Source organism: Macrotis lagotis, chromosome 6 (genome assembly GCF_037893015.1).
Source record: "Macrotis lagotis isolate mMagLag1 chromosome 6, bilby.v1.9.chrom.fasta, whole genome shotgun sequence".
NCBI lineage: Eukaryota > Metazoa > Chordata > Mammalia > Peramelemorphia > Peramelidae > Macrotis > Macrotis lagotis.
In genome coordinates, this window is record NC_133663.1 from 163,985,717 (window position 1) to 163,999,694 (window position 13,978).

General features: G+C 34.2%; 1 protein-coding gene across 17 annotated transcripts in view; it reads right to left on the bottom strand.

The window, feature by feature from the left end:
• The window catches only part of DOCK9 (dedicator of cytokinesis 9), a 390,530-nt gene that overhangs the window by 81,456 nt on the left and 295,096 nt on the right, over positions 1 to 13,978 (bottom strand). For 11 of the 17 annotated variants that reach the window (XM_074191947.1, XM_074191940.1, XM_074191951.1 and 8 more), the window contains exons 30-33: positions 13,444 to 13,555; positions 8,967 to 9,145; positions 7,848 to 7,961; positions 2,663 to 2,783 (exon numbers count right to left, since the gene is read on the bottom strand). In XM_074191947.1, the coding sequence (XP_074048048.1) occupies positions 2,663 to 2,783; positions 7,848 to 7,961; positions 8,967 to 9,145; positions 13,444 to 13,555 (526 nt within the window). Of the gene's footprint in view, positions 1 to 2,662; positions 2,784 to 7,847; positions 7,962 to 8,966; positions 9,146 to 13,025; positions 13,068 to 13,443; positions 13,556 to 13,978 lie in introns of all 17 variants that reach the window. The other 6 variants (XM_074191938.1, XM_074191945.1, XM_074191943.1 and 3 more) reach the window with 1 other exon arrangement.

The window sequence follows — 13,978 nt, forward strand, 5'->3', positions numbered from 1 at the left end:
CTCTAGGCTGAGGGCAGTTGGTGGTTGAAGGAGGGTCAAATAGTCTCTTTAAAAGGAACAATTTGAGGGGAACATGGAGGGAAGGATATGGTCCTTTTTACTTGCCACTAGATCTCTGTGTTCCCCTGTTCCACATTCTGGGAGGTTAAGGAGAAAGAGAGCTGCCTACTAGGTTGGGGGTGGTGGAGATGTAGGGGTGGGGCTTTGTCTAGACCCCTCCCATTCCCTATCCCTACTCTGTCCCCTTCAGTGCCCCCCAATTCTGTGGCAAATCCAGATTGTGAAAATGTACAATAAATAAATGTGTGATGAGAAAAAAAAAGAAAAAGGAAAATTTGCTTAAAAAAAAAAACAAACCCAAGAACAGGAAACTTATTGGTTTTCTTCATTCTGAGCCACATAGCAAGAATTGTGTATGCTGCAGGCAACAGGAGAGAAAGGTGAAAAGATGACAAAATTCTCTGCTGTTTTATACTCGTGGACAGATGGAAGCCAGAATAAGAATTATTCCCAGGGTCTTTCTGACTTCTTTGTGACTTAGCTCTAATGTGCTACATAGAAGTTAGATGGGGAAAAAAAAACCCCTTTAGTATCGTTTTAAAACTCAAGGACTCCAAGTAAAATGGCTCCTAAAATCTCAGAATTCCAGGCCAGATTCCTGTATTCTAGTCTCAAGGAAACAGATGGTGGTATAATGACTCAAAATCAACCAGCATACATAGCAGAATCACATTCATGTTTCCAACATTTGGACTCTACAGATGACTAAAAAAAGTCTTTGATAAACAGCATGCAAGTGAAATAAAGATTTAAAAAGATTCTTCCCCCTTTAATTATCATGCAGTTTGTATGGAACAACAGATAAAAGAGAGGGCAGAGAAGATAATATACCTGAGACAAAAAAGGTTTGCTATTTAAAACTAATCTCATCATAGTGCCAACTTTACTCGAGCAACGTATTAGGAGGTTTCAAGTATTCATATATGTACCACATTTGAAGAAGATATGACCATCTGGTGAGGACTCTATGTGGGAAGGACTGAGCACTGATGAGGCAGAGATTTAAGGAAAAGAAAAGTCTGGCTAGAAGACAGGCACTTGGATCTAAATCAACTCAAATTTTCACAGAGTAAAAGAACAATTTCAAATTTAACTTAAGGAGCCCACAAACAGGCTAACTGAATGGAAGGAAACACTGATTTAGGGATTAAAATTTTTGGTTTTGGTTTAGTTTATTGTTTTTCAGATACAAAGAATATACCTGAAATATGAGTACATATCAGAGACTTCTCCTGAAATGTGGCACGGACAATGGAATTCAAACACAATTGAGTGGAAAGTCAAATCTCTTTAAGTCCTTCATAAATTCACCAAGGTTAGCACACTGATGGTATAGTGGGAGGGACAGAGAGACCTTTGCAAAATCCACCTTGGCAGCTAACTGATGACCTTGGGCAAGTAATTTCACCCATCAGAGGTTCAGCTTCTCAATCTGTAAAATGAGAGGCTTAGGCTAATTGGCTTCTAATGTCCTTTCTGGTTTCTGATAGCATCACAATCATCCAAGCCTCAAATGGGGAGAATTTATTTGAAATTTAGATTTCACAAAATCCTACAATGTACATTAGGAAGTGAAGAAATCCAGAATTTCATTCTTCTTTTTCTATTCCTAGTGTGATATCAGGCAACCTTTCCAAAGGTTTATTTGTGAGCCACAATACAATTTACAATCAATACAATGGGATGTGTGAGAGAAAGAGACAGAAAGATTGCAAAAGTGTGTGTGTGAAAATTTAGTTACAAGATACATATACATACATATATGGTCTGGACCAGCAACTCACATAGTTAAGGATTGGCAAGGTAACAGATTTCTCTCTTAGTATCCATAAAGGAACCTACTTTGCAAGCCTACCCAATTAAAAACCTTGATTTAGGTCAATCTTTTCCCTTACTTTTTTTTTTTAAAGGTTTTTGCAAGGCGAACGGGGTTAAATGGCTTGCCCAAGGCCACACAGCTAGGTAATTATTAAGTGTCTGAGACCAGATTTGAACCCAGGTACTCCTGACTCCAGGGCTGTTACTTTATCCACTCACTATGCCACCTAGCCGCCCCCTTTTCCCTCACTTTTGCAGGACTTCCTTTAAATGATTCAAGTTTAAATTTTAGACTCTTTCTATTGAAGGATAATTGACAAAATTTCATCAGCAAAACATCACTGTTTCTTTCAGGATGCTCTCCTTTATATCCAGTGTAAAACTATTGTTTTAAATTGAGATCATGTGCAATCTATTTCTGATTCTCCCCATAACCTAGTTTTCTGAACGCATAAACAACAACAAAATTTTAAGCTAAACTGCTACATTGAATGAATATATATATATATATATAATATATATAATATATATAATATATATGATATAAAGGTTCTAAATATTATACTTAAACTATAAAAAATTTTACTTACATTTTCATATAAAATCAGTTACTATGTTCATCTAGTACTGGAAGATTCTATAATTTGTTTACCCAATTAAGACAAAAAATTCAAAGCAGAAATCCATCCTTTAAAAATGTTAACTCATTCATTCAGACTTTAAAAGAAGATCATTTGGAGAGAAAATTAAAACTAAAAAAAGTATACAATGTGAAAAGTATTACCAATGCCAGAAATAACACCGAAGAGGTCTTTATGTAGGTTGTTATCCAGAGTGTTTCCTGATTTCTGTGGGGTTACTAATGGATTTGTAGTTGGCATATTTAGTGATTCATCCTTTGCATTCTGTCAAACCCCAAAAAAGAGAGAAAAAGGGAAAGAACAGTCATAATTATTACTGAACAGTTCATCTTTATTACCTAAAATCATTTCATTGGGGGAAGTGTGAGGGGCACTTCCCCCCCCTTTAATAAGCTAGGAACAACTTCACACTAACAAGGAGAATGTGGGAAAAGAAGCAATGAAAGTGAGAAAAGAGAATTAGATGAGAGTAGAACTTGAAAGGAAGGAAAGGAGAGATAATGGCATATTTACAATTTGAGAATGTCATAATAACTTGCATTTGCAGAGTTTTTGATTTTACAAGTCACTTTTACAGATATCTCATTTGATCAGCTGAGTTAAAGTAAACAAGGCAGTCAAGTTTCAACATTTCTCCCTTAATCCCCTTTGGGGGAGCTGCAGAATAACTTGAATTTCTCCTTATTCTAGAGCTGACTTTACCACCTTAGTCTATCTATCACTGCCTAAGAAGAAACTAGATGGTACATTGGATAGAGTTTAGGAAAATGACACTTAGTAGTTGTGTGACCCTAGAAATTGGATTAAAAGATGTCTGCCTCAATTTCCTCATAGGTCAAATAGAGAAAATAATAGTGTTTCCCTTCCTCTAAGAATTAAAATGAGGAAATATTTGAAAAGTGTTTTGCAAAGCTTAAACTCATATAAATATATTATTATTAATATTAACATTATCTTTATTAATTATTATTATTGTTATCTTGTACAGGTACTAAAGTTGGTAAGTTCAGAATGGATAGGAGAGAATACTGAGTCAAAACTGGAAAATTACCAACACTTTCAACAATAACAGATTCTCCCTGTTGCCAAAGTCCAAGGTTTTGTTTTGTTTTCTTTAGTTTTAACCCAACAATTCTCCTCCTAAGTGGTTGTCAATCATGGAATGGATGCGTGGTGGATATGAATAGGCTATAGTCCAGTAGTGAAGAGAACTAACAAGCAAGAAAGGGCATAAAAGATATTAATTTCTCATGTGATGAGAAAAGAGTTACGTAAGCCAGATCTGCTAAAAGTGAAAAAACACAGGTAGCTATCTTGAATGTTGTGATGACAGTCACAAAATATGAAGAGATTTAGAAAAATTCTTAGGATTAGGGGGTTCTTAATCTAGGGTCCACCAACTTATTTTTAAAATATTTTGTTAATTCCATTTCAAGATAACTGGTTTCCTTTTTAATTCTACATATTCTTTTTAGTACTTTTTTGTAGGAAACAATAATTTATCTTTCCAATTACATGCAATGGTAATTTTCAACAATCATTTTTTTGCTACGTTTTGAGTTTTACATTTTTCTCCCTTCTTTCCTTACCTTCTCTTCACTCCCCCTATTTAATGCATTTTTTAAAAAAAGTATGTTGAGACTTTCTAAGAGTCCCCAGAGAACCCAAAGAATTCATGACTCACAAGTATGTAAGGAAAGATATACACAAGAATGAGAGCATAAACTCTTATATTCACTTTTATCCCACATACCTGTTTTCCTATAGGACAGTCTCTACAAGACTCTCTAAATTAACTGAAGTCTTACATTAAACTCTTAGACTTAGACCTTAAAATCTCACTAAGACTTTTGGGATACCCTGCATTTCTCCAAGCCAGAAATCTTTCCTCTGAATTTATATTCCTCTTACCACACTTTTACATAATGTCTTACATCCCCTGATGGTTATAAGCTCTATGAAGGCAGGGACCATATCTTATTATTTTCTGAATCATTTCTTTTCCCCAAAGGATGTATCACAGTGCCAGTAGTTAGCCAATATATGTAATAAACAAATGGATAAGTATCATTTTGATAATGGCGGTGGGGGGGGGATTAACATTTTGTTAAACTAAACAATATTCCCCATGTCCAAAGACCCAAATTCATATGATTATTGTTTAAGATCTACGAAGACATGGTCTTCTTTATAATAACTTATGGGAACTTGTTTCATACTAAAAGGAAAAACAAAAAACGTTTAGGAAACGTTTTTAAAGGGCATTTATTTATTGCCAAGATGGAAGTAAAACTCCTTTAAAAACCTCAGGCTCTTTCCCAGAAAAGAATAGCCTGGGCCTGATTAAACAGTCTGATAACCTTAAAACTTTTAAGGCAGTGAATACAACAGAATGTGTTGATTAAACCTTCAAGAATGAAATATATGATAGAGTTAAAGAGTTTAGGACCAAAACTCTAACCTTGTGCAAAAGATAATTAAAAATAAAAAAATCTAGGTTCCATATGCAAAAGTGAGTAAGAATGAATGGTCACAAAATGCTCCAGATATTTAGAGAGAAAGTCTCTAAGTATTATCTTTTATGTGTTAAATTAATGAATTAATTTAAACATAAATAGAAACTAAGCATATTTAGATAACTGTATTGACATTTAATATTGCTTCTCACAAAATATTTAATTTTTAAGAGTAATTAGGCCTAGAAAAATTAGGAAAGATCTGTCTATATTTTGCAGACAGAATGGGGCAGAGGGTCCAGCAGCTGTCTTCTTTATCACCCCTCCACACTACAGACCACTCCTCAAATGGCATTTATAGATAGGAATTACTAAAATTGAATTTCTATCTGATTGTATCTATCTAGTTTCTAGAATGAGTTTCTATCTGAAAGAATCTATCTGAATGAACTAATTTATCACTACTGATGAACAATGATTTCTATCTTTGTCCCTGAGCACAAGTTTTTCCAAAGTTTAATTATTCATGTTTAATAAATTGACACTCCTCTTGTAAAAGAATTCTGTGACTATGAGTCATTGGGTGCAATCTAAGCTGCATTTTCACCAAGGCTCATAAACTCATACTTCTTTTTAGAGGACAATTTTCTTGTGGTTCTGCTTTGTGTTTCTATGCTTAACTTTTCCAAATGTAATTCCTACTGCCTTTAATAAAGGACCAATTAAAAAAATGGAAACATGAAGAAAGGAGAGGTAATGACTTTTTCCTATGCAATATGAGTATAAGAACACATTTGGAAATAACTTTCTAAACAGGGTATGAAAAGAAATTTCCTAAAAGCAAAGCAATTTCTGAAATATTTAGAGGAGAATTGTTCATATTTCTCTCCACGTTTGCTTCCAATGACCCCAAAACCATCATTTTGCTGCAAAGGAAGCACCACCCAGTTTATGTTCTTGATATTTAAGTCACTTCCATCACCTAAAAATTTTATAGAATGCAGTTGCTGTCTATGCATTTTAACAGATGGAAAATCAAAAGGACTGACAGGTTTTTTTTAGGTTTTTTTTTTTTGTAAGGCAAACGGGGTTAAGTGGCTTGCCCAAGGCCACACAGCTAGGTAATAATTAAGTGTCTGAGACCGGATTTGAATCCAGATACTCCTGACTCCAGGGCCAGTGCTTTATCTGGACTGACAATTTTTAAAAATTCAGTGTTTAAGTGTTTAATGAACTCTCATTCTAGAAATAGACATGAATTTTTTAAAACATTTCTATAATTGCAACAACCCTTTGAGATGGGTAGTATAATAATTACTCTTTGCTTCATTTTACAAATTGAGACAGAGAAACTAAGAGTTACTCAGAGGCAAAAAAGATGGGGGCCACTAAACTGTAGATATCTACAGTCTTTAGTTAATAGTTCCCATTTCTTTTTGTGTTTGATATCATTGGACTAGATGATTTCTAGGGCCCTTTGCAGCTCTAATATTCCCACAGTCACCATAACTCTTAAAGGTATTTATTAATGGATGATCTGGAGAGCTTGGCTTGTTCGGACTCCCAGTCAGAATGAGAGGAGTCTATGGACCCCAGGTTAATAACCCCTGCTATATAATAATGTGGGTAGAAGATATTTAATAATAAAATGTAACAGCCACTAGACAAAGTTAAACATGATATACAGTTTTAATGTCTATGTCTTTCAACTTGAATAAAGCAGAACACTCTGACCACAGGAAAACATTTAGGGGAAAGAGATTGTGTTGTATAAAAAGTGGAAATTTCATGAAACTAAATGGGCAACCTGTGAAAACATGTGAAGATGATCAAGAATGGAGGATAAAGGCCAAGAAGCAAAAAAGGAACACCAGGAAAGTAGTACATGAAGAAAGTCAAATGAGGAAACTAGGCAGTATCCTCAACAGAGTACAGGCTTGGGAGCCAGGATGACATGAATTCAATTTCTGTCATAAAACACACATAAGATGTATTAATCTAGGCAAGTCACTTAACCCTTCTCAGACTCATTTTCCTCTTCTTCAAAATCAGGATAATGAAAAGCACCAACCTCATTGGGTTACTGTGGGCATCAAATAGATAATATTTGTAAAGAGTTTTGAAAATCTTTAAGTGCTACTACTTTGAATTCCTCTTCCTAAGATCAAATCTGCCCTCAGATTAACTAGTTGTGTGAGACCCTGGGCAAGGCATTTAACTCTGTTGGCCTCAGTTTCCTCATCTATAACAAACTGGTGAAGGAAATGGCAAATCACTCCAGTATCTTTGCCAAGAAAATCGCAAATGGATTACAAAGAATTGGACACGACTGAAATAACTGAACAGGAACAAATATCATAACAGAAGTGGTAAGTAGCAAAGCCTAGATTACGAACTATACTCAATTTCCACTTATCCTCTACATTATCATTTAGGGCAACACTTATCTCAGGTATATTCTACCTTCCTTTTCCTTATGATCTAACAACTCTGAGCTATTCTGCTTTTAAGATGAGGATCTCCAGGATTTTCCATGACTTGATCCTCCTGGGATTGCTGGGCATATATTTATAGTCTTTGATTGTATAAAATGTGTAAATAACATTTTGTAATTTTTTTAAAAGTCAATCCCTGTGATAGTCAAATGATACAGAGAAGGTGACATGACTTTGCTAAGTTAGAAGTTGGTTAAAGAAGTGAAGTCTCACCATCCCTGCTACACTCTACTTCTCAAATGAAGGAACCAATGAGAATGAAAATTCTAATAACTCTAAAATCTGATTAACTAGAACATCTCATTCTCCCTGCACTGAAATTCACAGAAATCTCACTGAAGCATTGAAATAGTAAATCAACCAAAATGCTCACTTACGGTGCTAGGGTTAACAGGGAAGGGTGACACATCTTTCACATTGATTCGCTGGACATTTTCTATTAGTAGACCAAATAGAGGTAGATATAAAGTAGCAATCCTTGCTTGTTGGGTCTGAAATAAGACAGAAACACTTGAGGCTCACTTTCCATATTCATTTTGCAAACTTAAGAGGATGATTTTTTCAATAGAATTGTTCAATCTTCAGCAGCAGGATCAAATGCAAATAGAAATGGATCTTTATTGACTTAGAAATTCATAAATTAACATTACTTATATGATAATTTTTTAAAAATTTGTTTTGTTCAATGTTTCCCAATTGAATTTTACCCTGGGTTGGGACATAAGTTTTGTGTGCTCTGCTTCAGTTTGGTACCCAACAATCTTGTGACTTAAGAGAGAAAATTATTAGATATAGAAGGTTCATTTAATGGTCTATAGGAACATTAACAAGTAATCAATCAATGGGAATTTATGAAGCACTGACTATAGCAAGGCATAGTGATCAGCACTGGAAATACAAATAAAATCCTTTTCTTCAAGGGACTTGAATATACAATACATTTACAGATAAATATAGTGATGGAGGAGCAGGGCTTTGTCTTCCACATTCTGGGGAATAGGGGCATGGCACTCCCATGACCTGAAAAATCCACATAAAATTTTTTGATCCTCCAATACCAATGAAAAAACATGAATTTTTTTCATCTTCTTTTGTGAGGTATTTTACAGTGATATCAAAAATGTTACAAATGTATTTTATGAATTTCTGAGTTTTTTCTGTGTCATTTGTTGGCCTTTACATGTTACCTGAGGCTTCCACAAAATTTCCCCAAATTTAATTTCTTATGCCAACTTGTAACATATCAAAACCAAGATGGGGAGAATCACGATGTGGAAAGGATAACTGTACTTTTTAAATAGGAGAATCAGGAAGGGAATCCTGTAAAAAGGTGTATTTTGAGTTAAAGTGTGAAGGGAATTATGGGTTCTGAGAAGCAAAGGGGAAGAGGGAGACTAGTCGAATAATTCTAATTGACTAAAATCTATATAAAGCCTGGAAAAAAACCCCAAAACCTCCCACTTATAATCTTCTATCTTCTGTTGCAGAAAACTTACCCTTGTAGCATATCTGTCATCAAAAGAATGCTTTATCAACAGATTCTTCAGCACACTAATTGCAATCTGCCGGACATCCCTGAATTCTTGTAGGGCATTTCCAACCTCTCTTAACAGCAGACCTACTAGAAAATGGTACTTGCAGAACTCATCTGTTAGTGAGTAGTCAAGCTGAAGATCTAAAATAAGAGTGGATATCAACTTAATTAGGGCATGGGCAATATGATTTTAATCATCAAAACCAAAAAACAACATACTCCCCTTATACTTATTGTAACTCTATTCATGCCAAAATGGTTAAATTATTAGATTTAGCTTTAAATCTTTAAGGGTTAATCGAGCAGAAAACTGCTCTAATAAAGAAACCACTTTTCTTTCATGTTTGCTTAACTTTTAGGAATGCAGAACTCATTTAAATATAAATCCCTGATTTGGCTTTGTAACAAATTGCTTCTAACTTAAATTACCAAGTTAATGAATCATTGTCTATACTGATTTTAGTACTCTGTACAGTACAGACAGAATGAAAATGAAATTTTATTACAATGAAATAAAAGTTAAAAAGTTTTGTCATAGTTTTCTATTCAATGGAAAGGAGAGAAGCCATCTGGAGTTGATATCCATGTAATTAAAAAAAACTGATTTAATGTGTGGTGGCTGAATAAAATATCTTATTCTGGTATATCTACCTATTTCTAATAACCACATTTGTTCTTTTCCTGTTTTATTCATTACTAGCACAATCTGCACTCCATTAAATTCCAGAGGGAAAAGTGAACCAAGGGATATGAATTGGCTCTTACCTAATGAGCTATGTAAAACAAAAGTTATTTATTAATCATATAGTGACAGCAATGCACTCATCTAATCAATATTTATGCTTCTCTAAAAGCAAATAAGATCAATAGAAGCTAAAACTAAAATGAACAGCACACAACAAACCAAACTAACAAACCATCAGCAAGCTTGACAACAAAAATTAACTGAAAGCTTATTCTATGAGAAAGAGAGAGAAGCAAATTATCATCTATTCTGGGGAAAACGAATGGTATTATAACCTTTATAACCTTTTCTTTTTCTTTTTTGGAGAAATAATGGAAACAGTTTATTTTAATTCCTTACCCTACAAACTTAGGTTTACTTATGATATTATTGAGTGGCTTTAGTTGTACTTTACTCTCTGTGATCCAATTTGGGATTTTCTTGGCAAAGATACTAGAATGGTTTGCCATATCCTTCAGCTCATTTTGCAGATAAGAAAATTGGGTCAAAGAAGATGAAATGACTTGCCCAGGGTCATACTGTAGTAAGTTTCTGAGGCTGGGTTTGAACTCAGTTGCTACCTGACTCCAACACTGGTCCTCTATCCACTGTGCCAACTGAGTCTATTTTGGAAGATGGATGCAAGTTTATGACTCTCTCTAGCTAAGTCAAGGAAAACATAGAGAATGTTCATCTTTAGAGTGACTACTTTTACAGTTTAGTGAATATCAAATTCCCAAACCATGGGTAAGAGATTAGACCCATTTAATTTCTCAAACAAAATACTTCAGTTTTACGTGGAAATATGTCAATGTGGAGACATAATGAAGAGGATCCTAGCTAAGAGTTCTCACTTGATCTTAGGATCCTGTGCATTGCAATATATGAAAAAATGACCAGAGAAGAAAATTTTGGAATAAAATTATTAATATGGTGGTCCCCAGTCAATCTCCTCAAAATCTGCTAGCTAGGATCTAACTATTGGATTATTTTACAAGATATAATAATTATTAGTTCAAAATAATATTTTTTTTAAAATCATAGAAGGATTTTATTAAAAGAAAGTTTTTATTCATAAGTTTACATTATTCTCCTTTAGTATATTCTCTATATATCTTTTTTAAGGCTTTTTTCAAGGCAATGGGGTTAAGTGGCTTGCCCAAGGCCACACAGCTAGATAATTATTAAGTGTCTGAGGCCGGATTTGAACTCAGGTACTCCTGATTCCAGGGCCGGTGCACTATGCACTGCACCACCTAGCAGCCCCCTACTCTATATATCTTAATGAGAAGGAAACAGACATCGAATTTTTAAAAGTATCACTGAAATGTTAATTTATATGACTTAAAATTGTTGCTTTTATATAAAGATCTATTTCAATAAAAACATCAATTGTTAGTATTTATAAATCTGGCTAAAATATCACTAATTATTGTAGAAAGTAGGGTTCTAGTGTTTTAAATAATCCTTTATCTGTCAGAGTAAATGTTTGAAAAGTTTAGAAAGAAATGAGAAAGACAGGGAGAGAAGAAAGGAAATGGAGAAAAGACCTAAAACTGAAGGGGGAAAAAAGAAAACTGGGGAGAAAAGATAGGAAAAAAGGGAGAAAATAGGGAGAGACAACAACCTGTCCTTGCTGTTTTGCACTAAGAGGCAAAAACATTGCTTTGAAAATTTGCTTAAGATATAGAGATGAATTAGGTGAATGCTTTGAACAATAAATCAGCATTTTCTTAAGAGGGAGAATAAGAATTTTTACCTCCCATCTATTGTAAATAGAAATGGCCCAGATATAAAAGGCACTTTTCCTGGCTGTTACCCATGCCTGAAATTCCTTTCCTCTTTATCTCTATTGACTTCTCTGGCTTCCTTCAAGTCTCAACTAAAATCTCATATTCTACAGAAATATTTTTCCAAATCCTTCCCTCTTCTAGTGCTTTTCTTCTATTAACTATTTCCTACTTATTCTCTATATAGTTTGTAAAAATTTATTTACTTATTTATTGTCTTCTCCATTTGATTGTGAGCTCCTTGAGTGAAAGGACTTTCTTTTGCCTCTTTCTATATCCCCCTATTCTTAGTATTTCTGGCAAGTTGATTCTTCTTAAATTCTGAATTCCTTGCTTTAAGTCTTTCTGTCTGTACCACATACAGACAAATCTTAATTATTTTAGAGTATGTTTTCCATAAAGCAATCAGTTTGTGCATTCAGGGCCTGGAGGTGGGAAGACCTGAGACCAAGTCTAGCCTCAGATACTTATTAAGACATTGGGCAAGTCAATATAAACTCAGTTTGCCTTAATTCAATGGAGAAGGAAATTTCAGTTTGTCAAGAAAAACTCATATGGGGTCACAAAGAGTTAGACACAATTGAACAATAAAATGCTCTCCGTAGGGCCATTGTGCCTTCACAATTAAAGTCAAATCATTGAGTATCTAATGTTTTCAGTAGTATAATAAAGGACACTTTAATCCTTAAGCATCTAATGTGTGCAGTTCACTATATAAGAGATACTGGGGTGACATTCTTAAGATATCGCACCTACCCTCATAGAGCTCACAATAGAGCCACAGTGTGGGATGAGTTTCTCTTTGTCAAGAACCTCTGCATGTATATAAATATGAGTATATGTGATTGTTCATATTTGCATTCTAAAATTCATATTCTAAAATCAAATTATTTTGGAGTTTTAATTTTATATTATCCACTTGCTTTTTCCTTCATTAACAAATAATCCCTATCCCTCCAAATGATGTATCCATTCTTGTAGGATGCTAAACACAATAAATATTGCTTTGGCTGGCTGGCATATTATGTCAAATTTAATTAATCTGATTCACTCATGAGGATAAGAACTAATTGGCTATGAACTTCTGTTCATTTTTTCATTAAACAAAATTGTTTATGTTTAAGGCACCATACAAAATACATTCCTTTTAAACTCAAGGATGATACTAGACATTCATAGTCAAAACACAACATACAACAATAAAGGGTATATGAATGAAATACATTATTTGTGTTTATGGCTGGCGTCATCACTAGAGCTGTGAGAATGTGAAAAGCGAATGGATGGTTCAGGATGGGCTCTTCCTCTCCTTTAAAAGGGCTTCACAACTCTTTGGAGCTTTCTGTGCTGTTATAAAAATGCATTTTTAACTGATTTTCACTAGTTTTGAAACTGCTAAAAGAGCTCAGGAAAGTCTAGAATCTAGACAGAGAAGGGCATTAGCAGCACTTGCATTCTTCTTAAAGGAGGGAAATGCAAGAAAGCAAACGTCACACCTCACACCTACCTAGAGGGGTGTCATGGGACTCCATGGTTGGTGAAAGAAAAGCTAAGTCATAAAAATAAAAAAGAAGGGAATAAAGTGGAATAATCAAAAAACAAGCTCCCATAAGTAAAATGGATTTTGGTTATTTAAGCAAAGAAAAGTTACAAAGGAAAAAAGTTACATTCTGCCACAAGTTTATCTTATTGCTTGATAAGCTGACTAAATTAATTACCTAAAATATTTTCAAATTCAATGATTTTCTACAGTTGCAATTCCCTTTGAGCTTAATGGGGCTCAGGGGGTAGGAAATGTCTTCAAAAGCTATCTAGTCCAGCTTTCAAAGTTCAAGGTATCTTAATTGTACATTTGAATCCTCCCCCCCACATCATAAATAAATCAATCTATTTCTTTACTTAACATAAGTACAACTGAGGATTACCTTGATATCTCTGAATCCTGCCTTTTCCAAATGGCATAGGCAAATTCAAAGGGATATAGTGTTCATGATTGCACACTACACGGAGAAATTCAAACTTGAATTCAAAAAGGGTCTGCAGGAAAAATGGTTAAGCTGTAAATAATGAAGTTTAGTAATTCATTGGACATTTTGCTGATCATCTGAAATAAGAATACTTACTGGAATAGAGGCAGCATCTCTTCGCCTCTCTTGGAAACATGCTTACTATATTTTACAAGGCCTCAAATCACAAAAGCACTTGAACCCTTACCCACTACTGCCATTTAGGTTTGTGGAGTAGTGATATACATAATTCCAATATTTGAAATATGTAATGTACTAAATATACATACTTCTGGTTTTGTAATATGGTAGAAGGATATTTCAAGGTATAGCACAGTAGGTAGTAAGCTACTTGTCTGACTTTGGGAATGATGTTTAACTTTTCTAGGCTTCATCTGGAAAATGAGGGAATTGGATTAGATAATAATCTCAAATATTCCTTTCATCTGTAAAT